The sequence below is a fragment of the Channa argus genome, chromosome 5 (assembly GCF_033026475.1).
Source record: "Channa argus isolate prfri chromosome 5, Channa argus male v1.0, whole genome shotgun sequence".
Taxonomy (NCBI): Eukaryota; Metazoa; Chordata; class Actinopteri; order Anabantiformes; family Channidae; genus Channa; species Channa argus.
This window is the reverse complement of record NC_090201.1, coordinates 1,188,169-1,215,237: the sequence shown is the minus strand read 5'-3', so window position 1 is coordinate 1,215,237 and position 27,069 is coordinate 1,188,169. Positions and strand designations below refer to the sequence as shown.

The window sequence follows — 27,069 nt, the reverse complement described above, 5'->3', positions numbered from 1 at the left end:
AACTCTCATTAGTTGAGTATTGAGCACCGGGAGCCAAAAAGCTGACACTTCTCTCCTGATGGGACAGTGAGGAAAGACAAGAGCCCTATTAGCCGGATGGGTTGAGTTATGAAAGACAACCTGGGCATAATGAAGGAGTCTGTCAAAGCCATTAACATTGGCTGGTTACATTCTCTCTAAGTCCAACACCAGTTACTGTCTCCTTTGCCTTACCACATGAAGTTAGAGAACGTCACAGTCAGTTTGCCCTGTGTGTCTTCCAACTGTGCCCTTTCAAGGATGGAAGTTTCCACCTCCATTTGTTTCAGTGTATTAAAAGGATTTGTGCATTTTTGTGACCGCTGGGTTCTGACATGACAGTTCTTTGGGAACCGCATGACCAGCAGTCACGCTGGTATTTGTCATTGTCATAGCCTGGCCCGACATCTCCCCAAGGTTAAAGAACCAAAATAGGTTGTTTGGCAGCATTCAGCTTGTAATTTCCTGTTTGTTTTCAGTTTTGAGTTTTAAACGCCCATTTCCCACTAAATCAACTGCATTGAAACATACAGTAAATGCAAAAAGGAAAAGGCATCTGCCAATTCATGTTGATTTCATATCAAAAAATCCTCTCAGATAAATAATAGATTAGAGGAAAATGTGGAGCTGAGGGAAAACGTTGACTCACTATGTTTTGGTTTGATGTAGGTTAAAACAGCTCTGAGGTATCAGAAGAATGTTTGACAGTGCCAAGGTGTAACAAAGTAAACTTGGTGAATAATTTAAAACTGCTTTTAAACTAGTGTTAAGCAAAGTCTTAAACTAAATATGTGGATGTTAGAACTTGTCTGCTGGATTTCTGATGGTCGTGCTTCTGATGGTTGTCTTTCTGGCCTCTGGGAGGTATTTGTCCCAGCAAAGAAGGCAGTTTTACCAGTTTACTGGCAGCTTAGCTTTGCATTGAACAGCCTTGAGGGTTTTTTTTTTTTTTTTTTTGAGAGCAATATTCAGCAAAATTTAGTTTTGTGCTGCTGATATGGTTTCACGACTCATTGTGACCTGCTTAGAAGTGCAGCATATTGATTTTCAACTTTGGATAAAAGTGTTTCTAAAGTTCCCAGTCATAAGGACAAAACGTGGGGGGCTCCATTTTTTATTTCCCACCCTGCCTGATTTATGCCTTTGTCAATTACACATCTGAAAGTCCAAGTTTGAGGTTTCAGGTATGTGCTGCCCAAATTTCTCAACATATATTCTCAATACTGTGCTTGTAAATATACTGTAGACATCGTTTTTTGTTTTTTTTTCTCTTCTTCTACGCAATACTCTCAGTCACATCATCAAAGAAAACATCAGCTTCTTCTGAAACCCTCTGGACATTTACTGCTGTTCACCCTCAACACCCAGATAAAAATATTCTTTCCTCCAGGTGACAGTGAGCTCTTACAGTGATTCCTACAGTGTCTCCCTGTGATTCCTGTCTTTGATACCTCGATCGAGTCTCCTACGGCTTCCAGCTTTGGAAGTTGTGTCATTCAAAGCTAGTTGCATTGTCATGGTACATAAATTGTCAGGTACATAAATTACAGTATGTTCTTAAAGTATGACGATTGTGTTTTTCACTATATTGGCAGCAAAATCATTCTTTCATTTATGATTTAAATAATTAGTAGTCAATAAACAGTTTATTGTGCATGCAGAAAGTATTCCAGGGACTTTTCCCACATTTTGTTATGTTATAACATTATTTTGTACTACAAAAAATAGCCCATAATGACAACGTGAAAAAAAGTTACCGGAGACTGCTGATGGTACTCAAGAATTAATGTTTGCTAAGAAGACATGCAAACAATAAAGCACCAGACTGAAAAGAAGCATGACTAATATGGATAATCTCAATAAAATACTAATCCCATATTTAGCGTCTGCTAAAGAATTTAATGTAATGTAAACTGTAGATAGATAGAGATGACTGCAGTAAACAGATGGATAATAGATATGATTGTATTGTGTCTCTCAAAGAAGTAACACGTTTTAGTAGTTTGGTGTTCTGGATTTAAGGATAGATTTAGGTACAGTACGAGGTCATGACACAGGGAAGAAGCTTTTTCTGTCATCCATGTTTTCTCTTTAATACAGCAGGTTTGAGTGCGGAACGACACAGCATGTATGGATGATGTATTGTACATTGTATTCGGACTCTGTCTGCAGCTCAGCTATTAAATATGTGTGGAATTTCAGCCTTGCTTTATCTTGCTAAACTGCAGATCATATAGCCACATCCTAGCAACACGTTTTAGAGATGAGATTCGGTCTACAGAATTTCCCATGTCGAGTTCTATTTCTGATTATTCCGAATTTATGCTTAAAAAATGTCATCACACTTTTACAAAATGCATGTTTGTTAGCAGGTAGTTTGCATAATCGACTCCTTAATGCACCTTGGGAACATCTACAGCTGGAGTTAATGTGTTTTCTCTTTGCATGATTACAGCCCAGCCATCCAGGTGTTAGTGGCAGGTGGACAAGAAGTCTTCGTAATGAGTATCAACATTGAAATGTTTGTCTTCAAATGCCTTTCAGTCTTCAGAGCCATCAATAAAGATTCTCAGGATTGTCAGACAAACCATGACAGGATTGACAGACTGCGTTGGCGAAGGCACTGAGTGTTTCTGACTACCTCATGTGGCAGGGACTCTGCACAGTGTCCTGAGACAAAGCGAGACGTCTGAAGAGATTAACTGAAGGCTCGTCCCTCCGAGACACTGGAGTTAAACACTGTGAGCACCTTGTTCTTTTCAAGTCAGTCACTAGGCAGCACAACACTGACATCACAGTGATGGAGCTGGGCAGATTGGTGGTGGTGTGAGGCAGCAGGTCTGACAGCCGACAGAAATGGACTTATCATTGTGATAAATGAAAAGCTGCAAATACATCAGTTTGCAGTGGTGTGCAAGTTCATAATTCACCAGTTATCTTCACATGGATTAATGGGTGGTGGAGGTTAGCAGGTCCAGTCAGCGAAGCCTTTGCTGCTCATGTGTTTGAATAGTGCTTAAGTTCAGGTTCTTTAGATACAAAATGACCGTTCGCTGTTTGTTGAATCAGCGATGCTCTTTTGCCATCAGCTCATCAACATATCAGACAAATACTGTTTGTCAAATTCATTTGTCAACAAACAATTGCTTCCTTTGTCTGATTCTTAGTCCAACACCCAAGTACATATTTAAACCAGGTGGAACAAAATAAAAATGCACAGACATTTTTGATGGCATCATTTTCTTCTGGAAGTTATACACATTGTAGCTTTCACTGGTCCAATCTATCTTTCCAGTACTTTTTGTTACCAGATACCAGCATAATCGTTTTATCGCCATTTGCTACCCCGACCCCAAAAATGTATTGACCTTTAAAGCCGATTCAATCAGACTTCATTGATGACTCTTTACTGCTAAAAGCAAGGCGGTTTAATGGATAGGATCTAATTAAAAATGTGACATTTTCTTTACAATAATGAAAATCTACAATAGCCTCAAAGGCACTTGCAGTAAGGGTTTGAGCAGTTGTGGGCAAGCTCGTGAAGACCATTGGTTATTAACCAAAGACCACTGGCCTTAACACTAACTGTTCCGGACATGCTCAGTGGTAGTACTGGGAAGTTTCCAGACATAAGGGTGTCTAAGTATAAAAAAATTATTCATTACAGAAATATACATTAAAAATCTGGCAGCTACCACATCATTACCTCACTTTTCTGTTTAATTACACTATGTAATCATTAGTTTTCTTCAGCTAATAACAGTTTGGATGGTCATTTTCATCATCTAAGAACCTGATGTCCATTTATCTCGGAAACGAGGTGAAATGTAGGTCCATCTGACCGGAGCATAGGCCAAGAGAACTTGGTGATGTTTATGCAGAGAATGAATGTACAGTACAGCTTTGTCACCGTGTAGTTGAGTTTCAGGTTGCATTACTGGATGCTGCGGCAGACTGTTGCGTGACAACACTTTATTCTGTATTCATCTCTGTATTCATCATGCAATTTCACCTAAGGGCTCAAAGGCCATGCACACTTAAGGTTTTCAACCTTGACCTTGACACACTAACTTTTTCCTGGGACGCATTTAGTACTGTAGATTGTGAAAGACCTAAATCCTTTGCAGTTTTGTATTAAAATAAATATTCTCTGTGAAATCTTTGACAAGTCTCTCGTAGAGGTTGGAACAACCCGGCACTGCTCGCAAAGACTTAGCCTTTGGCAGATGCTCATTTGATGCCCAATCACGAGCCCTTTACCTGCTCTACCAATTAAGCTGCTAGTTTTGGAATCCGTGTGCTTCTCGAAAAACTCTAAAGTTGCTTAGATTTACAAAATGCAATCAAGTTAGTAAGAAAAAAAACGTTAAACTTTTCTCAATCTGCGATTCGTACACGCAGTTAGATGCTACTGACTTGCAGAGGAAAGTATATTTATGGTCAGCATTAAGTCATGGTGAAATATTCACCCAGCAGAGACTTCAGTCTCTGTGCAGAGTATAATTCTGTGTAGTGAATTCTCGAGGACTTTGAAGCCACACTGAAAGAAATTTCATCAGCCTGTGAAATAGGAAAGAATTACAGGATAGAATTGTTGACACAATAAAGCGTCTCTCTTTTTATCGGGTCAAGGATAAACTCTCATGAGCTTATGCCTTGGAAGGATATTGAAGCTGTGTAACAGCCTTCACTGCAATAACAGACAGAACGTCACAGTGCTAGAGGGATGGAATTACTCCTTTAAACAGTTACACCACTTCAGCAGCTGATAATGTGGAGTATGGAGGTATTTGTTTGTGTGTGTGTGTGTGGGTTATGGTTATGGTAATCAGCCCCCAGCTCCTGAGAGGTTACAGTTAGCTGTACTGTTCCACTTGACGTTTTTTCCAGTGCTGACCCTTGTATGAGACACCCAGACTCAATTGTGTCAGCAAAGTCTTATTGAGAGTTGTTGGATAAGACCAGTTTTATTGTAGTGCTGTTGTGCTGGAGCCGTAGGACGGCATACTGATCACTCTGGAGTGCAGCTTCCAATCTGATCTCCTGACATACAACTAAGTTTAAGCTGCCACTCTGACAGGTTTGTCTGTGTATTTTAGATTTTTCATATTACTATTACTACTAATAATACACTTTGTGCAGCACCTTTCACACACACAAATGCTGTCTACAATCACACAGAAGGGAAATACAGTTGTATGGCAACTAAAAATGATGAAATAATGCAATTAAATAAAACAATGATCATGTCAAATAAGAACGTTAGGCCTAAACTAAAATGTCCTTCAGTTATACAGGCCATCTTAGTCATCCAGCTCCTCTTGAATATTTTGTGCCATCAGACATTATCCTCAATCTGAAGCCATTTTCCATTGAAAATATTTGAGATATCACCATATTCCTCATACTATCTTTATCATGACAAGGTGAAAAAGCTTGAATTTACACTTGTCAGTCCACATCTGACCTTTACACTAAATGAAAGAATAATTTAGTAATAATAAAGACAGAACTGTAAGTAAACAGTGTTGGCTAATATGATATTATTCATGACAGCGTTGAAATGAATATTGGCCTAACCTATTGTTTTCATATAGACGCACAGTAAAAGCTTCAGTTTCTCCTCTCTGGATCCACAGTGTTGTGTCCCACAGGACTCGAGTATTCCAGGTGTGTTACTTAGCAGGTGAGCAGCACTGTCAGCAGTGCTTCTCCTCTGCCTTCTTGTTGTCTCCTTCCCCCATTGGCCCACACACAGGCTGATGTGTTGCATTGCTTTTAAAATCATTCCAGATGTAATGACGGTGTGGAATTCACTACACTGAGTGCCGTGGTTTGTATGCTGACACGGCGGTGTATGAGGGAGAGAGCATCACAAGGTTAACAGGGCTCTAATGCCCAGTGGCCACGTGCTTCCACGTCGTTTGCATTGCTGCCCCTGTTCAGTGCTAATCAAAGTGTTGCACTCCAGAACAATACCTGATAGACAATTCTTAAACACCGCCATGTTCGCTCTATAAATCTTTCAGATTTAGATCTTATTAGATTTCGGTGCCGCATGCATTTGCACACTAATGAGGAAAAATTGATTCTTTCGAAGATACCACAACACCTGAATGATTTCGGGGTGATATATGAGGAGAAATACAGTTTGCATTTGAATATGTTTGTTGTTTAGTTCAGTAATTCGCATAATGAAGGACGTTGTCAGTATTTCCATCCACTTTAATTATGGTGATTCTGGAAGAATATTAGCTTGTTTAATTTACCCCTGTTTTATAAAAATTAACATAATCAAAGAAATAAACATGATTAACACGGTGGCAAAATATTTATCCTACATTATCGGCTTCTTGCATCGAAAGCATGCACATTTTTTATGATTGTGTTAGAAACATGGTGTTCTTGGTTAAAATATACAATGTGAGACAAAGGACACAAACCTGATTCACGGTACATTCGCCCATTTTATCAACCCCCTCTCTGTGACTTATGCGTTTTCCTGCCCAGTCCCATCCAAAACTGACAGCAAAATTCACTGGTGACCTGGCTACACTACATGCTTTTAGCCACTGACCCGTGGAGATGGAGGGGCCCCTGCAGATATTTACATTTAGTGTGTCTCACCATTATAGGTCTGTAGGCCTGAATCCATTTTCATCCTCAATAAACATTTCCTGAGACAGTTGTTTGAATAAGTTTCAATGATTCCTTATTTACACCATTAAATACTTGGTCTTACTGCACATTACTTATTCCAAAACCAGTTACTAATCATTGAAATGGGAATCAAATGGGAATGACTTCAATGTTCAGATCCACAGTACATCAAAAGACTGCTCTATGGCACAAAGCTAAGACAATGCACATCCAAATCTACTCTGATGTTGATAGTATGACCAATGTTTATACCACGCTGGTCATTTTCAAGACAGGTCAAATACAGTCCTCTCCAAAAGGCCTTTTTCTTTGTCTTTTCCTTGTTTCCTGTGCTGTGACGAAGCCAGATGTGTGGATCAGTGATGGTGTCAGACATTATGTATCGATCCCAGGTGTGAGCTATGATAGAATTAGTAGAAGCTTAGTGTACTTTTAGTCCACTACTATTGAGAAGAAAATATTAGTCCTCTTCATATTTTTGACAGCTCGGTTATGTAAATGCTTTATTACAGCTTAGCCAGCTGTCAATGAAGAACGTGATTAAAATCAGCCTCCTCTTCACCTGGTTTTGAGCCACACCATGGGTCTACTATAACACTGCTCTTTGGTAATATATATATATATATATTTTTTATTTTCATTTTGTTTTACCTTAATACTTTTTTGACTAAACTTGCAAATGTATATTATAAATACAATATACAATGTTTTCCTGGTGGAGTACTTTTATACTTATAAGCATATTTGGGTACTTCACCTTCAGTCCCCAGTTTGAAGTGTTATGGCCATTGAGGCTACTGTAGTTCATCTAAGATGTAAAGTGGGAGAAACTGATTAAAGCGAGAGCTAAAAAACGTGCAGTGAACCATTTCATGTCAAGAATCCAAGTAGAAGATGTAATTTAATGCTTTGTACAGACATTTTAGGAAACTATAGCGAATTCAAATCATGAGAAATCAAAAACGGAGACAATGCTCTGCATCTGCTTTCTGTCATTATAAGGAGGCAGAATCAGGAGGAGGCTGTTTATGAATTAGACTGTATTGCGGCTGAGATCATACCCTTTAAAAAACAATTAAAGTAAGTTGTTGCTACTTCATTTAGACCAAAGAATTTCACGTCTCTTTGATTCAAATGCAATATGCTCCTATGCAGTATATAATTAACAGCTTTGTTTGGCCTCTTATCAAAGAGTGAGACCTTGTGTAGGTCCGTTTGGTCCCTCAATGAACTAGCTATTGTGCTCTTGGTCCAGTCCATTGAACAAAATGTGCAGCCCTGCAAACATGTTTGACAGAGAAAGAAGGAGCATTGGCAACTGAGGCTCAGCCACATACTGTTCCGTGTTATGTTAGACTGTCCTTCAGGAGCTGCACAGCCACACAGGCCCACTTTCCTACTTCTGCTTATAACTTGCAATCCCTGTGTTTGTTTTCCCATTCCTTGATCTGCTCTTGGGGGATAAGTGGATACGGGCCATGATCGCACTATGAACTGCTTCATTGCGCCTAGCAGTGCGAAGCCTGTGGTGGTGATTGTGGTAATACACGGTGCAGTGATGTGGCTCCGTTGAACACAAGGCCTTCCCTGTAATGCAAATCCCAGCTCTCAGCACTCAGTGGTGTGATAAACTGCAATAATTAATCGTGAGGTTGTTCCCCCCCTTTTTTTTTTTTTTTTTTAGACAGGCCTCATTACATGGTGTGAGCCAGGCAATGGACACCATCAATAATTAAATCTTTGTATTTACTACTGAAGCTCCCTCTAGAATCCACTGATGTGATTGTGATGAGCTGAATGAGATGGAGGGAGTGATAGATGAGTGTTACAGCAAAGCTGATTTCCAAAGGCCTCATGGTGAAGCAGGAAAGGTTAATTGGATTCAGTCAAAATGATATTGTTGGTCCATGTTTAGTGCTCTCAGATTAGCTCTTGCCGCTATGTCAGCTTAATTTTTCTTCTTTGGAGAAAAATAACAATGATCTTATTATAATCAGCACACGCAACGTTTTGAAGCTCCTAACAGCTTAAGGAGGAGCTTGTTGCTCCTTGATTTTTCTTGAAGTAATAGAGACATAGTTTTTGATACCCAAAATGAAACAGTTAGCTTGTTCTCTGTTTTGAGCAATACCACTGGCAAGCATCCCTGCAGACTCTGGAATACAATACAGCCCTATGTAGTTAAAAGAGACAGATTTGGATTTCCACGTTATATAAAGAAAAACCGCTTAAACCTACTTTTGGAGAAGCACAGTACATGGCAGACTCTGTGTTACATAACTGACGGAAGTGCACGCTACTTACCCATCAGGAGGAAGTAAAGAGGTGGGGGTGCTTTGTCCCTGGGATTTGTGTCAATAGAACACAGTTCCCACACTCACTAGCTTAGCACCGTGTGTTGTGGTGAGGCTCCGACACTCCATGTGTGTGTGTGTGTCCTGCTCATCTGAAAGCAGCTTTTGCTTTGTGCCGAGCCCTGGTGGCTGGAGAATGGCTTGGCTGTGCATCACACACACACACACACACACACACACTGTCGGTGTGGCGGCACAGACACATGACTCTGCAAGTGAGACACTCACTGTCACGACCTGCATTCGCTGAAGCTGCAATGTGACCATGACATGTTAGTTTCTACAGTGGTGGCTGATTAACACCACACTGACAGAGACGCAGCAGCTTTCTCCAGCAGTCAGACTGTAATGTTCTGCACATCGTATTACAATGCAAATTATTGATCCTAGACATTTATAAGCAAATGTCCATTGTGCACTTTACAGTCAGCAGAGCCGTCGCATTGGTTACGGTTTGGCACCGCCCCAGTTTGTTCACGCGTCTTTTCTAGCTCTCCCCCCGCTTCACCCATTTTTAGCTTCCCTATTTCATCCCTGCTTAATTCTAGTTTTCCTGGTTTTGTTTGCTTACATTAGTTTTCCGTTTATTACCACAGCTCATGTGGTACTATTACATGTGGTACTACTCTGGTACTATTTTGCCTCTATTCCCGGACCCCTGCTTGTGATTAGCCCTTCTAATTTACGGCAGACCACAGACAGTTTTTGTTTCTGTTCATAATAGTTTTGTCCTCCCTCCTGGACTGAATTTGAATTTGGGTGTTTATCTTTCCTGGTACCTTGTGCTTTTGAATAAACTCCTTTAATTACAAGGCTCCCTCTTGTCGTTGTGTCACTTGGGTCCATCTAGTCACCAAATGCGACAAAAAGTTCTAGTGTAGCTTTAACTCAAAGTGAACGGCTGGACACTTTGCATTTGGTAACAATGGTAACAACAAGACAACATAAAACAGTGATGTAGAACTAAAATCATATCCAACATCTCTGATGGCTTTCATTTAAAATTGTACTGACCGGACTTCCTTCAAATCATACCCGAGGGCTTTGAAGGCCTTTTCATGATGACAATATCAATGAGACTTGTTGACGTAGGGCCTGCTACCTGAGATCCGCACCAGTAACTCATCCAATCCCTCCCATCAACAGTGCACGGTGCAGGGCAGGTTAAGGGCCAGGTCAATCAAATGAGAAACGGGGGGTTGTTACATTTTTTTCTGTTTTTCTTTATTTGTTTTCAAGAAGGAGCACGAGGAATGATAAAGTTACAGTAATATGTTTTGTACAATTCAAATAATACAAGCCTCCTGATATTCAGAAAGATTGAACAACACTAACAGCCGGCTTTAGTGTAAATCTCACCAGAGAATTTGGATTGTTTCTGTTTGTAACCATGTTAATTGCTTCACATTAATGTGTTTCATTTGATTACTTTTTAATAGCTGTTCCACCCATTTGTAAACTGGATAATAAAACTGAGAAGTTCCAAAACATATAGTTAGTATTTACTTGACAAAAGTACTGTTACTCCAAAAAGTAAATGTTCTACTGCTGTAAATTGATCTTTACATTTTACACGTCACTGTAAAGTCCTTTTCTGATTTCAGAAAGAAGATATTGTCGAATTTCCAGCATTGGCCACCCACTTTAGCATGATTGGCTGGTCACAGCCAGGCAAGGCAGACTGCGGTTGCTTAGCAATAAACATTAATTCAACTGACCAATCATAAACAACTTTCAAAATGTGAGTGCATGCTGGCAAATGAATGGAATCAGGAGCCTTGTATTATTTGATTTGAATCTCTACGCCTTTGTGGACGTAGAGACACCTACATTTGTTCCGACGATGTTGCGATGCAGTACCCCCAACATTGCACAACACGTGTTACAGCAATCAGCCACATTTTTAATATCACCACAATTTTTTTATTTATTTAAGAAATTATGAACTAATAAAAGCTAATGATTATTATGGGTTAACCACTTGGCAGCAAATAAAGTGGACACACTCACCTCAAACTTTACTGACACTGAACTTTTACCCTTTTTTTGTATTAATTACTATACATTTTTTGCCATAAATATCATAATACCATTGCTTAAAACATGTTTTTTTAGTGGAGGAATTTTACTTTTGTATTTCAAGTTAAATGTAGATAATCTGCTTCGTTCATTTTACTTGAATAAAAGATTTGAAGTGGTACTTTGAGAATTTTTGAAGCCAATAATTGCACTTTTACTTACTTAATGTGTACTTCTACCACCTCTGCACACAGTGTATCACATGTTTCTGCATAATGGGCAACTACAGTTCCGAAACATGGCTTTAGATGGTACTTACATATGATCTAAATAACTTTGAGAGCTTCAGCGACTTGTTAAGATCCTTCCATAAAGGCTGAACATATGGATACAACCAGCATATAGCATTCTGATGATTATACTTTATAAAAGTCAGTTACTGTTTGACTTTTCCTGCATTCATTACAAAAGCTGGCTTTTGGTTCTGTAATATTAGCTGAGCATGTTACAAATATTTGAAGTGATTTTAAGAAAACACAGAGATTTTCTGAAGCCACAGCAAAGTGTTGGTGTGTGTTTGTGTTTGTGTGCATGCTTGTTTCCCAGGATAATCAATCCTTATTAAGCTCACTTAGTCCTTGAAACCACTTTTCCAGCCTTCTGACAGTCTGGAAGTTTGGGGAGCCAGTGTGTTTAGAGATTGACTTTATGTAAGCAGAGAACCTGCATTCCACTGATAACTGAAGCTTATATGACAGGCAGGGGGAAATCTCCATGCAGGACTTAACCTCCAGGGATGAGAGATTATTAATGGCAGCTCCGGGTCACAAAGAGCATAACCCATTTGTCTTTAGAGCGCATTTATCCATATGGCACGTTCCTGTTAGATTTACATTTTATGCAGGGTTCTCAAATCACAAGCTGCATCATGTTGCAGCGTGGACTTGACAATTTTACAGGCTATTTTATTTTATTTTTAATATATCAATCAAGATGATACAAATAAAACGAATTAGATACTACTTTCAAAATATTAAGTTTTCAAATTTGAGAACCCTGCTTATAGTTGTCAGTGTTGGAGATCATCATACTCCCCATACAGCCCCTCTCGATTCTGTATGATAACTGCAGTAAGGCAAAAATGGCTGTAATTGGAAGGTGCTGTAGTTTAAATGAGCAGTCACTGTAATTAAGGTCTAGCTGTTGTGGTTAACACCACCAAGTTCACCCGACAGCCCTGTTGATTTTACGCAAAGATTCTTTCTTAAATGTTTAAATGACAAGTGACAAGTAAGTGACAGTATCTGCCACTGTGGTGCCTGGTGCCAAAAGGGGTGTATTTAGACAAATGCCTGCCTCCCTATGCTGTGATGCTGTTTCTAACACATTAATGGGATGAATGAGTGGGTAGGGATGACACGGTGAACCTGCTGGACTGCCACAAGTCAAACATTCCTGACGGCTGGATCATATAGTACAAAAGAGTACATAACAGTACTAAGGAATAATGCTAGACTTGTCATTTAATCCTCCATAACTGCATATATCTGAATTTATAAACCTAGATAAAATAATAAAAATGAATTAAACATAATGGAAATAAAAGATTACTACTACTACTCTCCTTTCGGCTTATCCCGTGAGTTCAGGGTCGCCACAGCGGATCATTGTCTGCATGTTGATTTGGCACAGTTTTTACGCCGGATGCCCTTCCTGACGCAACCCTCCCCAATTTCTACCGGGCTTGGACCGGCACTGCATCGCTGGGGAGGGGGAATGGGCAGTTAGGGGTTCAGTGTCTTGCCCAGGGACACTTCGACATATAGCCAGGGCCGGGGATCGAACCACTCACCCTGTGGTCCGTAAGCAACTGCCTTTAGAGCCAGATGTACCTTGACTGTATTCATATAGCTATAATCATTCAAGCAGTGGCACCGCCAAAAAAAAGGTTTAAGATGTGGGCAGATGGGGCCAGTGAAAATCTTATGGTGGCTCACCAAATTCGTCCACCTTTTGGTAACTCGGAGTCAGTTCAGTCTGTGGCTTTGCATTGTACGCGGCTTGACTTTTTCATTAAAAAGACAAAACTAGCAGCAAATAAACATTTTTTAAATACAGCTTCATTTATTGTTGCAGTTTCTACACCTTGGCTCAACAATACATGATTTTATCACGCAGTAAAAAAATAATTACGATTTATGCTCTTTTTGCTGTGACAGTCATGAAGCCCGAGTTGCGCAGTCGCTCATCGCTCATGGTGTTTTTCAAGTGAGGCTTGATTAACTTGAGCACAGAAAAAACATTAAAACTGACAGTGCTTAGAAATGAACCCTGCAGCATTAATGTACTTGATGGTTAGCGTCTGGAGCATCCGGGAGCTGCCAGCATTAGCCTGCCGCTGTGTCCGTAGCAGGTAGAGAGAAGATTATGGTGAAATTAGGGTAAAAAATGTGTGAGACGACTGAGTTAATGGATAAAGTTTACAGAACGTGGCTTCTTTTGAATTTAATTCAACGTACTCGTCCGACTCTTTGGCAGGCTACACCCCTTTCGGGACAGTAACGCCACCACAGGTGGAGGTTGGAATTGCTGTTCCCCATTGAGCGTCAGTTAAAGATTGGTGGGTAGCAATTTTCCAGGGGTTCCCTTGATCCCCCCCAACCCCCCACCCCTCTCCTGCGCCATTGCATTCAAGTGCAATCAAAAGTCAAGCTTATTTCATTTAGAAATGGTCCTTTTTATTCCTAACAGGCCCAAACAATGTAGCAAAATAATTAAAGTGCGATATTTTTGGGAAGTAGAAGTTCTTCCGTATTGTTAAGTGCAAACGAGCTATAAATGATAAGAATACCAAGTGTTGCATATACAAGCACATCCACGTGTGCCCGCAGTGAACATTTTACAATAAACTACATTAAATGATCCAACGTTGTTTGAAGTGATGCTCTCACATACGTCGGCTACACAAGCATGTCAGTTATTACCTGGCTCCACTGACCTAAGCAGTGTTTGGAGATAGTATTATCGGACATGTTTTTAATAATTAACTTGTCAGGCCCAGGCCTGTGGAGCTTTTTTAAACTCAAAAGGACATTTGTGGTGTTTAGCTTGTGTGGTGGCTTCACCACAACACCTGTTTCTGCTGCACATTATCTCATTTAAAACCAAAATGCATCCAAACGACTGACTGTTTCACTTTGACTCATGTGTGTGGTCTCTTCCTTGTCGACATGCTTCTGCCAAGGCCATTTTCATAGGAGCCCTGTTGTTAAACTTCTCTGTGTCATAAACTTTCCCTATCTCCCTCACTTCCTCTCTACAGGCAGCGGGAACCAGTGTGGACGCCTCCCTTATTATTTCACCATTTAAGAAAAACAGTAATATTACTATTGTGCTCCGTTAAATTGCAATATCAATCTGAAAACAATGAGGTTGAACAATTTTTCCACGTTTGTCCTTGTAGTCATTCACAGATTGATGAGCCTCCTCCTTCTGGGATGATCTTTTTATACCCAATCGTGATCCTGCCATGTTATAGCTTTTTTTTTTTTTTTTAACACAATGCCCCAACATTTCTGGAAATGAGGTATGAAATTCCACCATTTTTACCTTTTGCCTCAAAACATAAGGTTATTATTTTAAATGAAGCACTGTAATCTTCATAAATAAAAAAAAAACCAAAAAAAAAACAAACAAACATTAAAATAACTGGTCTCCCTTTAAGGCTTTTAAACCTTTGTTATTCCTCACATGCTGGATCTTTTTTGTGTTATCTCAGACTAATCAATGCTTGTTTTTATATCAGCTTTTACTGACACTCTTGAAGTTAATAGCTCCTTGCCTGTCCACATTGAAGGTTTATGAGTTCATTGAGATCTACTTAAATGCTTTTTAATTCCCAAATGTCAAATAAAGTCTGAGACAGAACATTTGGACATCAGCTTTCCTTGTTGTAGCCTTAACAGCCGAAAAGCTCCTGCCTCTGATCATTTTGATACTTAACGCAGCTATTTTTGTTTCTGATAATAGAAAGGGAGTTTCAGGACCTTCATTTCCACGGTGAAAACGGAACACAAGGTGGCTCCTCATGGCAGCATGTTTGTTGAAGTTGGAGGATGCTGCATGTTGTAAATAGTACAGTAGGACTGGTTCAGTATTGTCAACACACCTTGCTGGTCCATAGCAGATAGCAGACCAATGGCATCCAGAGGCAGCACATTATCCGTGTACCATTCGGTGTCAGTGCTCAGTGGGGGGGTTGGCTCAATGACGAGTGGCTGCTTCTACCATTACTCAGCCAGCTGCAACAATGAGGCACCAAGTGGAGATACAACAGTGGTTTATTAATAGCCAATTTTTCATTGACCCTAAAAGCAACGCCCTGCTGCTGTGATTACTTAGCTCTGGTTGAGTTGGGTTCAGTAAAGGTTTGCCTGGAGCTGCTGCTCAGTTTCCAACAATTTTTTTGAAGTTTCAAGTCTACACAGAAGAGTTTTCCAACTAGACGAACAAACAACAGATTTTGTTAAAAGATAAGGTGGTAAAAATGTCCCTTTTTTGAGACGTAATAAAGAAATAGGTGAGCAAACATTTTTCAAACAGCCAATCACATTTCTCAGATTTAACCTTTGATATGTTGTATTTGTATTATTTTCCTCTAAACCATGTTTTAAGTGATTTGCATAGCATTGCATTTACTTTACGTCCATTTTGCACATGCTTAGCAACTTTTAGCAACTTTTTTGGAAAGCGGTTTGTACCTTTTCCTAACAATGCAACTCATGTAAACTTACAAAACAAGACAGATATACATGAATGTTGCTGTGCCATAAAACACTTTGGGAAAGAAGCAGTCGTGGATGATTAGGTGTGAAGAGAGACTTGAGTCCCCTACCAGCAATCAGTGTTTGTTGTTAACTTTGAACATGCACTTTTAGTTGGCAGCCTTTTTAGGTTTCCAAACATTTTTAAGCCTGGAGACTAATCATTTAATCAAAATTGGATTACACAAAACAACAAAATAATTATCTGTGTGTTGTCAACTTAACGATGTTGTGTTTGTCTTTACTTGTGACTTAGATGATGATCAGATCCATTTGATGTCTAATTATGGTAGAAAAACAAGTCATTACTTTCTGGCCTCAGTGTTAATTAAATATCTTAATATTAATTAAATATGTGCTAAAATATCGCCACTGTTCTGCCTCACTTTCATTTGCCTGCGAAAATATGACCTAATGCATTGTTCACAGTTACTGGAACTTAGTCGAATCTGCTTCCTCTTGTCTTTGGCTTCCTTCCTCTTCATATCACTTTTCCACAGCCTCTGTTTTTTATCTCACATAACACTCTGCCTGGTACATTCTGATCATGTCTCATCTCCTGCCCCCTCTCCCTCCCCTTGTCCTCCTCCTCCTCCTCCTCCTCCTCCTCCTCTTGCTCCTCCCTACCTGGCACGAGCTCCATGTGCTGATTCAGCCCGTTGTGTTAATGCATAAGTATGAGTTGCCCAACTCTGATTTGAAGGCATTAAAATGCTGCCGGCAGTGGACAGAAGTAATCTCTCTTTCTGCCAAATGCAACGGTCAGCTTAGCAGGAGTTAGCATCCTGACAGGCCCCCTGACTTGTATACAGTACAACGCAATTTGTGTTGCAAAGGAAAAAGGTCATCTTACATGCACCACTTGCTCTTGAGTTTTGAATGAATATACTCGACTATGTGTTCTGAAACTTTATGAAACGTGCCTTTCTCTTCTTATGTTGCAGGCGACACACCTCATTGCCTGTAGAAGTCTCAGAGATCCCTCTAAACCTAATTGCCCCTCCATGTAGAAGAGGTTACCCCTGTCGGAAATGGAAGTCTGCATCTTTTGGGTAAAGGAATTTTTTTTTTAAATAATTGACATCAGCTTTTCTATTTCAAAACCGTTTCTGCTTCTAGTTTGCAGTATTATTCAGTTTAGGAGCCTGGTAAAACATCTAATCTCTAATCTTGCCATTCCCCACGCTGCTGTTGAGTGTGTGTCTGTTTGCCAGTCTTTTCCTCTTCTCACGAAGACTTCCACTGCCTACTGTGCACAAGCTTGTTGGTGGCCTCCTCGTCCTCCAAATCCACTCAGATAGAAAATGAACAACTCCCATTACAACTGCAATTGTGAAATACATGCACAGCAGGGGGAACTGACTACTCTCTAGAATAAATCAGGCAGAACAGACCCCTGTGATGTCACATCTCTTCCTTCCAGTCCTTCTCTTACTCAGGTTTACTTGACGAGCAGCGAAATAGTTGAAGGATGCCTTTGAAAATGAGTCGCAAGCTGCACTGTGTTGCTCAAGCTTTGTAGATTATTGCGAGCAGTGTGTTTGCATAAAGCATCTTGCGGCACATCCAGTGCAGTAGTGCCCTGCCTGGCTGTCCACGCTGCCTCTCCACTCTTTGCATGCTTTTTCTTGGAGTTCATTACAGCTGCTCAGCGAGGCCCTGAGAGCGCCTCGGCAAATGAGGAGAGATGGGGAGAGATGAAAACCCTGAGAGCATTGAGCAGTGGGACACAGGCTTCAAAAGCTTCATGGCAATTTCAAAGCATTTTTATTCTTGACGCCAGCGCTCGCTGTATCTATCTAGTATCCAGCAAAGAGCTTGAGAGCAATTCTAAAGGCAAGTTTGTGAGAGGGGGAAGAGATACGGAAACCTCATCGGAGGCTTTTTGCATTTGGTGAAGGGAGAATCGCTAATGAGACTTTAGTCACTTGTGTTTAGTCACCATGTTTATAGATTCTAATTAGCCGTAGAGACGATGAGAGTACAAAGAATGAGTGTTAAACACTTGTGATTACAGTGAGGTCTTGAGCTGCTCCACTTTATTAGGACATATTTACAAAAGAACACGGAGAACAAGTGTACATCAATTACAATTGTCCAGGGATTGTGTTCTGAATTGTGTTTGGGCCAAGCTGGAATGTAGAATAGGAGGTAGGTGTGTAGATTGGTTAATGAACGCAATTATCTTAAACTCCTCAGAGACATTAGGAAAAGGAGACATAAGTGCAGGTAAAATCATACTGTGAACAATATGCCGCCTTACAGTGAGGCATCTTTAGAAAACATACTATTATTTGGCTTTTATATTTTGCAGATATAAGATTAAAGGTGTCAGCTGCAGGAAACGTAACAGCGAGAGTAAAACCTGTCGTCCGGACTCACTGTGACCCTGCTCTTTGCTAAACATTATTACACTGCTCGGTTCACTTTTATTAAAGGATTCATATGAAGATTCAAACCTTGAGATCACACAGAGGTTTTTCTTTGTTTTGCGGTAGCACACCAGCAGAAGGAACTTGCATTAAAGCTGTTTTAATTGGATTTTGTTGACCACCTGGGGGCAGCCTGACAAGTTTTAAAGCCAACATTGATCTGTTCTAGCTAGTATTTAACTTTTAGTGATGAAAAGATATCAGTGAAGAGATGGTCTGTCAAAGCCTCCCATGACACGGAGTCGCAGAACAGCAGTTTTAACAGTGCAGAGATGGGTTTTTGAGTGAGGCTCACTTTTTTAACCAATCAGAAAAGGCCAAACCCTGTGCATCACCAGCTGATTTGAAAGGTATGAGACACCACAGACTTTGACAATATGTGACTAATTCCAAGTCTCTTGCTACAGTTTGATTCTCAAAACTTCTATTGAAGCTTTAAGATAAATATGTTTTTTAAAGTTGTTGTCTCTGAAAACTGCTTTACTTTAAAAAACAAAATCACATACCAAAATCAACCAAATTATTGTTAAAATAAAATATTACAATAATAAATCATTTTGTGCAGCTTCAAATCAAGATAACATTGGTAATTTTTTAAAACCATTTTACACTAAAACAATCAATTGTTCCCTTCAGTGTGATACCTACCTTACTGTATCATAGTCATCTGTGTTGTTGAGCATGGTTATTGTCCTAAAGGACCAAAAACAGTCAAACACACTAGTACAGTGGGTCAACACTGACTAATCCGGGTCATGTCCAGATGAATGTTAGCCATCAGTCAAAACAAGTGTCGGTTTTGGTTTTGGTCTGTATGGAGATTTTTGAAAATGCTTTTGATTAAGTAGCTTGTGCACAGTCCTCTGAAAGAAAATTAAGATGATCTATAAGCAAAGTATCTGCTCATGTACCCATGAAAGCCATGATGAAAGTGAATGGAAATTGTGGAAAATGTTGCACTAATGTTAATTAGTTCTCCAAATTAGATACTATGTCATCCAAATTAGTGACTAAGTCGTCCAGTGAAGGTACAGACTGGAAGCTTTTTCTTTGTATTGCTTTACAAGATTTATTTTTAATTTTTTTCCTGTGAGTAATTACAGTGATGTATCACTATTTGAACAAGTTTTTCCATTTATTCCACACAGTATGCTCAAAACAGCACACCGAAGAAAACTCAACTCGCCTCGAATCATTTCATTCAGCCGTTGTCTAATCAAGTGCAAAACAATTCACTGGACTGGTCACTGAAATGAATGTTACGTTACAAAGGGTTAAGCTTAGGGTTAGTTTAAAGCCTAAGCCTGACCCTTAGTTACAACTTACAAAACGGGGTCAACAGTGTCTGGGTTGATATATAGGTGCTTTGATCAAAAGATCCACAGAGCTACTCAGTGCTGTGATTTTGTTCTGTTTTCCAAGTTCAAGGTGGAAGTTTGAAGCTCAACTACAAATATAATTTGAACAAACGAGAAACGTCAAATTGTATATGACTCTCTCTCTTCCTCTCTCTCTCTTTCCCCATCTCTCACTACTACTAACTACTAAGTGAGTGTAAAGTAGCTGGAATACTCATCTCTATACTCTGCATGTGTTGATGGATGTGCTGTACTGATGAATAATGTACAGGTGTGCTTCTCCTCAGTAACCATATTCTGTCTCAGCAAAGAGACACAATTTTGGTCTGTTTTTTTTTTTTTTTTTTTTTTTTTTTTTGGGTTTAGTTTTCACCTGCTGTTCACTTTTGAAACTGTTTTTTCTGTTTTTTAATTAAAGCTTAATCGGGATACATGCTTCTAAAGCCTGTCAGCATATGATGTTAATGTGGTTGCATTTTGCCTTTGTATTTTTGGATCCAGTTTTGTGGTCCACTGTGGTGTGAATCACAAAGCAGGTTGTGATCTGTCGAAATTGTTTTTGTGTAAACCTCAAGTTAATCTTCTCCTTTTTTCTACTATCTGCACTGTCCAGAAAACATCTGATATCACTTTTTTCTTTTTGTCATTGCATTTGTGCTGGCAAACGTCTGGCACTGTCCTCTTTCTCCGTGTATTTAAAATATGTAGCCTTTAAGCACCGATCTAACAAAGAGGGCACCTGTGGTGGCTTAGATTTCTTCCATTCTCTGCTCTCGCACCGTTTGCACTGCTGGTGACATCAGCACATAGCCTTGTCCGCTTCTTAAAGAAGAAGCTTTTTGTTCATGCTCACATCAGCTTCATAGAGAACAAAATCTTGTATGTATGTATGTACAATGTTACCATGCAGAATAAAAAAAAAAAAGAAAAAATAGGCCTACAGTGTAACTTTACATAAAAGCAATGTTTTACCGTACATGGATTATTTGTCTAATGAAGCTCAGCTATTGTTTCTGAAATTAGAAACTATGCAGAACATTGAGTAACGTTTTTGGTTATTATGCCAGGGACCTTTTCAGTGTGACTTTGCGTCTCTTTCAGCCCATGTTACCTACAGAGTGAGTTACAAAAGTCTTGAAAGTCAAGGTGAAAAAACGTGTTCTTCAGTTTCTGACTTTATCAGAATAAAGTGCAAATGAATCAGCTGTTTTTTTTCCCCTTGTCTTTCAAGGCTTTTCTATGCCCAAACAAACCCCCCCCCCCCCCCCCCCCCTGTCAGTCAGAAGTTGCTTAATGTCAGTCCATGTGATGCAACTACATATTAATTTGCCCCAAGCTCACGTTAGTGTTACTTTGTGCTGAGATCCACAGCAAGCGCCTGGTTTAGTCAATCCACAATACCCTTGACAAATGCCTTCCTTGCTTTGCCTCTGAAGTGGGAGAGGAGTGGCAGTGTGTTTATGTGTGTGAGATCAGCATGCAGACCATGTCTGAGAAAAGTTATCCTCACACTACTCAGTAGACTGTGCCTTTATTTCGTCTAGGCATTTTTCATGCCTACTGGCTCACTCGTGTATCTATCCCCTCCTAAATCATGCATCGTCACACTTGTCAGTAGTTTGTGTTTCCATTCTGTACTTTCAGTTGTCATCTGTGTATTGTGTAAAAAAACTACATAATACATAATGACCACCAACACTGGATGAACGTACCACTAAAATTAAATTATCATTATTCACTTGCAAGCAAACTCATGGCTAAATGATTACTGAACATCCCCATCCCTCAGATAACACATCGTTAGATTTCGAGCAGTTTCTCTTTAAACATAGCTTAATTTTCACATTTACCATTCATCAGCCAGTCTATCAAACACCACCAGTGTTTCAAATAATTCATTGTTTACGCTGCTCAGGAAGCTTGTTGGAAGTTCCAACGATATCACCTTTAAACTGTATATATTAACTCCCGTCAATCCAACAATTCTGATTTTGTCAGTAAAATCAATTGAAACCATTCCACTGCTGCCGCGGGGCTGAAAAAAAAAAAAAAAGTATTAACATATCTAAAACACATTAAGAATATTACTATGATTCCATTCACCAAGTTGGTCCAAAGATGTGGCATTGGAATTATTATTTAATTCCTGGAATTTTTTTGCAACTTAATTTTCTATTCATTCAACATATAACAATTTACTCACCAGCCTAGAATTTGCAGCACTTACATTTAATGAGCCACTCTTGAAAGAAGAAAAGAATATGTTATAAAAAAAAACCCTCCCTACCATCACAAAAATAGGAAAAGAGGTTTATATTTTACCCCGAATGCCAATGTCTGCACTCTAATTTGTTAAAATAATTTTTCCCTAACAAAAAATTGCCACCATAAAAATAATGCATTATGAGATTTTTCACCCTTTATAATGTTTAAATTGTTCTACTATCAGAAGTATGTTCACAGCGTTCACAAAATAGCCATGGCTATTGTGCATTGATCAACAGACGAGACATAGAAACATTCTATTTCAGTCTAATGAAATACAGATTTAACAGCATACACATCGTATTATGGAAAAACCTAGTTTACAGATGTCAAAAAGTGTAAAACGAAGATTTTGTTTCATCAACTTATTCTAATGCACATTCAGCTTATACAATTGTTGTCTGATCAGTAATTAATGAAAGTTGAAGCTGAATGAATTTTTCATGGGGGCTGCAATCTGCACCAATGTAATATGGATTATTTTACTTTTTTTAAAAAACACTGTGATTGCTTTTGTTACTTCTCATGATAAAAGAACATTCATAAATGGTCTGCACTGTTAAAGCACTTTACACTGCTTCTTATTCACCCATTCACACTCACAATCACACACACACTCACACACTGATGGGGGAGCTGCTATGCAGCTGGCCAACACTCACCAGGAGCAACTAAGTTGGGGTTCAGTGTCTTGATCAAGGACACTTCGACATGTGACTGGAGAAGCCGGGTATCAAACCAACAACTGAGGGACTGATGGATGACCTCTCTGCCTCATGCACCACAGTCCCAACTTTTTTTATAGTGCAGTAGTAGTTTGATAATTGTGTAGGACACAGTTATTACTCCAATACAGTGTGAATGCTGCACAGCTTTTGCCACTTTGTTCTCTAAACCAACTTCATCAAACAAACATACATTGATGTACAGTAATGGGATTTTGTACAACTACACACAAATCTAATGTTTTTCCAAATAGTTCTCTGAGTCAAAAATTCTCTTCTCTTAGCCAGCGGAGACACAATGTGTGTGATGAATCCCTGCATTCAGGTCAGTTCCTGCCAAAAACTAGGAAGTGAGGTGAGCCAGCTGCACTCTGCCTGCTGAACCCTGATCGACACCACAAAGTGGACTGAAGTGATTTCTCTCAACACAGCACATCGGCACTACATGGGGAAAACAATTAGCTATCTCCCCATTTGTCCTGAAGTTATTTGATTTAATTCCATTATTTATTAAATTGCATCAGACTTAAACATAGAGGGTGTAGTTAGATAAAAGATAATTGCTCGGTTGTAGCTGCATCCCCATGATCTCCCTACATTCTCACTAGAATAAAAAAAACTGGCAGCTTTGTTGGTGCTTATAAAGTTGGAGAAACTAACAAGCATCCTTTATTTCAGCTAATGACTTTGTTTGTATTATCTCAATTATTGGCTCCTTGTCTGTTAATTTCTCCCCTGGCTCCCCAAACTGTAGCCTCCTAAGCTAGCGGATGTACGGCGCACTGGGACCGAGCAGACTAGCAGTCCTTCCCCTGGGCTAAAGCTGCCCATGATGGGAGGCATGCAGCGGGGAAGGAGCACTAATTCATCACTGTTAAAGGCTGGGTAATAGGGCTGCGCCAGTGGCCGGGCTATCACAGGCCTGCTGTCTCCGAAAGGCAGTTAATTAACTTTCCATCAGCTGCGAGAGGATGCATGAGCATGTGTGAGCTCAGCTGACACCCCTGGATGCAGCCTGTGGAGCGTGGATATGTGAGGTCCACTCCTCAGCTCTGCTGGGAGGCTGTGCTCACCAGCAGGAACCACACTGTCAGTTTCAAGCCGGATTCACTCATAAAAGCTACAATTATTTATGTGACGAATGCTTCAGCTTGCCACCAATGTTTAGCACACAATGTAAGGGCTCTGTTTGTCTTTGTGTCAGAATTTTCAGCATGCAGCTCCACCGCTGAACCTGTTTTGTAGCACTTCAATATGTTCAGCTGTGGACACTAACAGATGGCTCCTTTTACTGTTTGTCAGTGTGCAAACAGATGTAGCCAAGAGGCCACATGACCCTCGACTCTTTTTCTTTTAAGTCAGAGCCCAAATAAAGGCCAGAGCCCTGTATTGACATAACTAAGCAGTTGCTGGAAAATGTGCTCGTATTATAGACAGACCCTTATTTCTATGTTTGAGTATATTTCCTCTGTCTTAGTGAGCAGTCTACATGTTTTCTGATCATTTTTATGATTCCCTGTTCACGCTGTTGCCTAACACAACTCCTATCCACATCTTGATTGAAATTCAGAAGGATACATGATATGTCCACAGTGCATATTCCATCACCACTTTGTTGCACTGAGCTTAATTTGAATAAATTCACTCCAATAAGCAAAGATGTTTAGTTCCAGTCAGTTCTACTTTAACTTTGTATTGCTAATAAGATGCTGTCATTGAAACAGCAATTAACAATGTAAAAATGCACATCATGTTTTGCATTAGTTGCTATTCTCCTGTGTACTATTACCACTACATGTGTGCTGTACATGTGAATCTAGGACCTACTGTGAAATGCCCAGTGACCACGTAAAGTTCCACAGGTACAACAAATACAATTGCTGCCTTTTAGCTGACATTTGCATCAGATGTTTGCTACTTGTCAAAACAGGCAATCAAGACCATTTATGAAACAATGTTGTGTGAGGGTTTTGCAACCTTTTAAGGCAGACTTTGGACTAGAAACAGACCTGCAGGGCCAGCTTGAGTTCTCATTCCTTGCTGTGCAGATGGTGTGTGGTGGCACATGCTTTAGTGATGACCTTTTCTGAATTTTTTTTTCTCCCAGCATGAGACTGTAGAACCTGAATTAATTTTATTGTCTAAGTTTTACGTTTCACATTGTTAAATGTGGTTTCAACATGGAATATTGTAGTGTAACCAACCCGGCTGATTTGTCCAGGTGCATCACTCTACATCCCAACTGCAATGTTGCTCCATAGTTGATAGAGTTTCAGGATACAGTTGGAGGATCTACTTTAGAGGAACATTAGCTGTGTTGAGACCACTGGCCATGAAGAATGATCTAAGATTCCACAGATGTGGATATGCATCATGTTTGCAGCAGGCCATCACTCTAAGCCCACTCAGGTTGGATGAGAGTGAGTGGAGAAGTTATATCTGAGCGTTTCTCTGAAATGACCCTTCTGGTTGTACATTTATGTGCTGTATAGAATCCGTCCTTTTCACACTATTAGAGTAATCGTCTTTTTTTTTTTCAGTTAAGCTTATCAAGCATAAAATCCCACCTCCTGCAGCCTTCTCATCCTCCTCCTTTCTCTCTATCTCTCTGTGTGATGTTCGGACCCCAATCGATCATGAATTTGACTCTGCCAGAGAGTTTTTGTGTGCTTCTCTTGGGAGTTCTTAGCATTGAAAAAGACTCCTACGGCCGGGGGCTTGGCACCACTGAGAAATGTGAGGGTGTTTGCAAGAGTGAGCTGCACTGCTGGCCAGCAGCAGCAGCAGCTACGACATCGATCCCCATGCATTCTATTCATTAGCTCCAGGCAGATGACACAGAAACCGCTCCACATCAAGAGACCCGTATGAAATCAAATGCTGCAGTGTGTTCTTTTCTAGACTTTTACCAACTGCCCAGCTGGTGATGGTGACAACATATGTTGACCACGTACGTTGAATTTGTTGCTGCCAAGTCACTTCCGTTTCCGTCTATGAGTAAACCAGCAAAATACTCCATACTAAAATTTGCTCTCATTTAGTTTTGTTATTATCTCTAAAGCTGGGCATGAGGAGATTATTTTCACTTTCTTGTGAACTTCTGCTCTGTTTTGTTGCTCTTTTTTTTTGTTTACATGTGTTGTGTGTTCTTGCTCTGTGATTCAATGATACAATGATTAGACATGGTGTAAAGACAAAAAGTTGGCAATTAATCTTTATAGTCTGGTTGCCACTCAAATTGGCAAATATTCATTTTATAATCAATCTTTTATTTTTGCATTAATATGTTTTTCCATGCAATGGTTATTTATACAGAAGGGGTTAAAGAACTGTCTAAAGCATTTACTCTGAGGTCCACGATTTTTTATTTTTATTTTTTCAACTGCCTGGAAGAAGTTTGTAATTTGAGATTAGGGGCCATCTGGGATGGCAGAGGATGAAATGTAATCCCGGCACATTCACTTGCTCAGTTTCAGCACAGCTTTTGGAACAGAACAAAATATTGGATTTTTCTGCAGGCGTGGTGTGTTATTTTCTCTGCTGCTGGGGGATGGCCAGAGATTGTCCATGAGACTCGGGTGTTGGCGGATGGTGTTGGAGTGTGGTTGGCATCGACAGCAGTCTCCTCGTTCTCCCCTAAATGAAGCTTGTAAAATGTACAACCTTTAGCTTTACTCAGTGAGCTGATGGGCAGGTTAATTTACAGATACACGGCCTTGTTTAAAGACACCTATCTCTGAACCTCACTAACCACACTGCTAAATAGATTTAGTTTTTTTGCTGCTTCAATGGCAGCTTTTCCCTTAACATTGATTGGCTGAAGTTGATCCTGAACGATCCTAAACAGTGTCAATTTTGAAACCATTTCATTTCAAGTATATGGTAACATCGTTATTTATGAATGACCATGTTACTATAATTTAAAAAAAATTGTAACATGCAATACTATACCTATTCAGAAAGCATGAACAATGTAAGAGGAGAGTTGTTTCCATGGCACACCTGCTTGTAAATTACAAGTGCCAACATCAGCAGTTTTAGTGTAAGATATTAATTAAGGTACAGCGTGTTGCATTCTGACATCAACAAATCATTACTATGTTAATTTCAACTCATTAGTCTAATTATTGTCAACAAATTAGATTATTGCCATGAACACAGCTTTTGTGCCACCGGTTTTTATTTACGGAATATTTTTTCTTTTTTTTAAATGATGTGATCACCATGCGTGTTGTATAATTTACAGCGGTGTAATTTCACCTTTAAAGTAGTTATGCTCTAGTATTAATTATAATTAGATAACTTTAGAAATGGCCAAAGAGGGAGCTGGTTTGGTTACTATTGCACTGTAACGAAGCAGCCGCAGTGGTAAATACAGCTGAGGATAAGAGGTTTCTTAAACACATTAGACACAA

The 27,069-nt window shown here is 39.7% G+C and overlaps 1 protein-coding gene across 5 annotated transcripts in view; it reads left to right on the top strand.

Moving 5' to 3' along the window:
* The window catches only part of iqsec1b (IQ motif and Sec7 domain ArfGEF 1b), a 165,968-nt gene that overhangs the window by 32,145 nt on the left and 106,754 nt on the right, over window positions 1-27,069 (top strand). For 4 of the 5 annotated variants that reach the window (XR_010914386.1, XM_067503764.1, XM_067503763.1 and 1 more), the window contains exon 2: window positions 16,819-16,926. Coding sequence is in view for 3 of the 5 variants with exons in the window: in XM_067503764.1 (XP_067359865.1) it covers window positions 16,819-16,926 (108 nt within the window). In the remaining 2 variants the exon portion in view is untranslated. Of the gene's footprint in view, window positions 1-15,535; window positions 15,631-16,818; window positions 16,927-27,069 lie in introns of those variants that run through there. The other variant, XM_067503768.1, reaches the window with a different exon arrangement.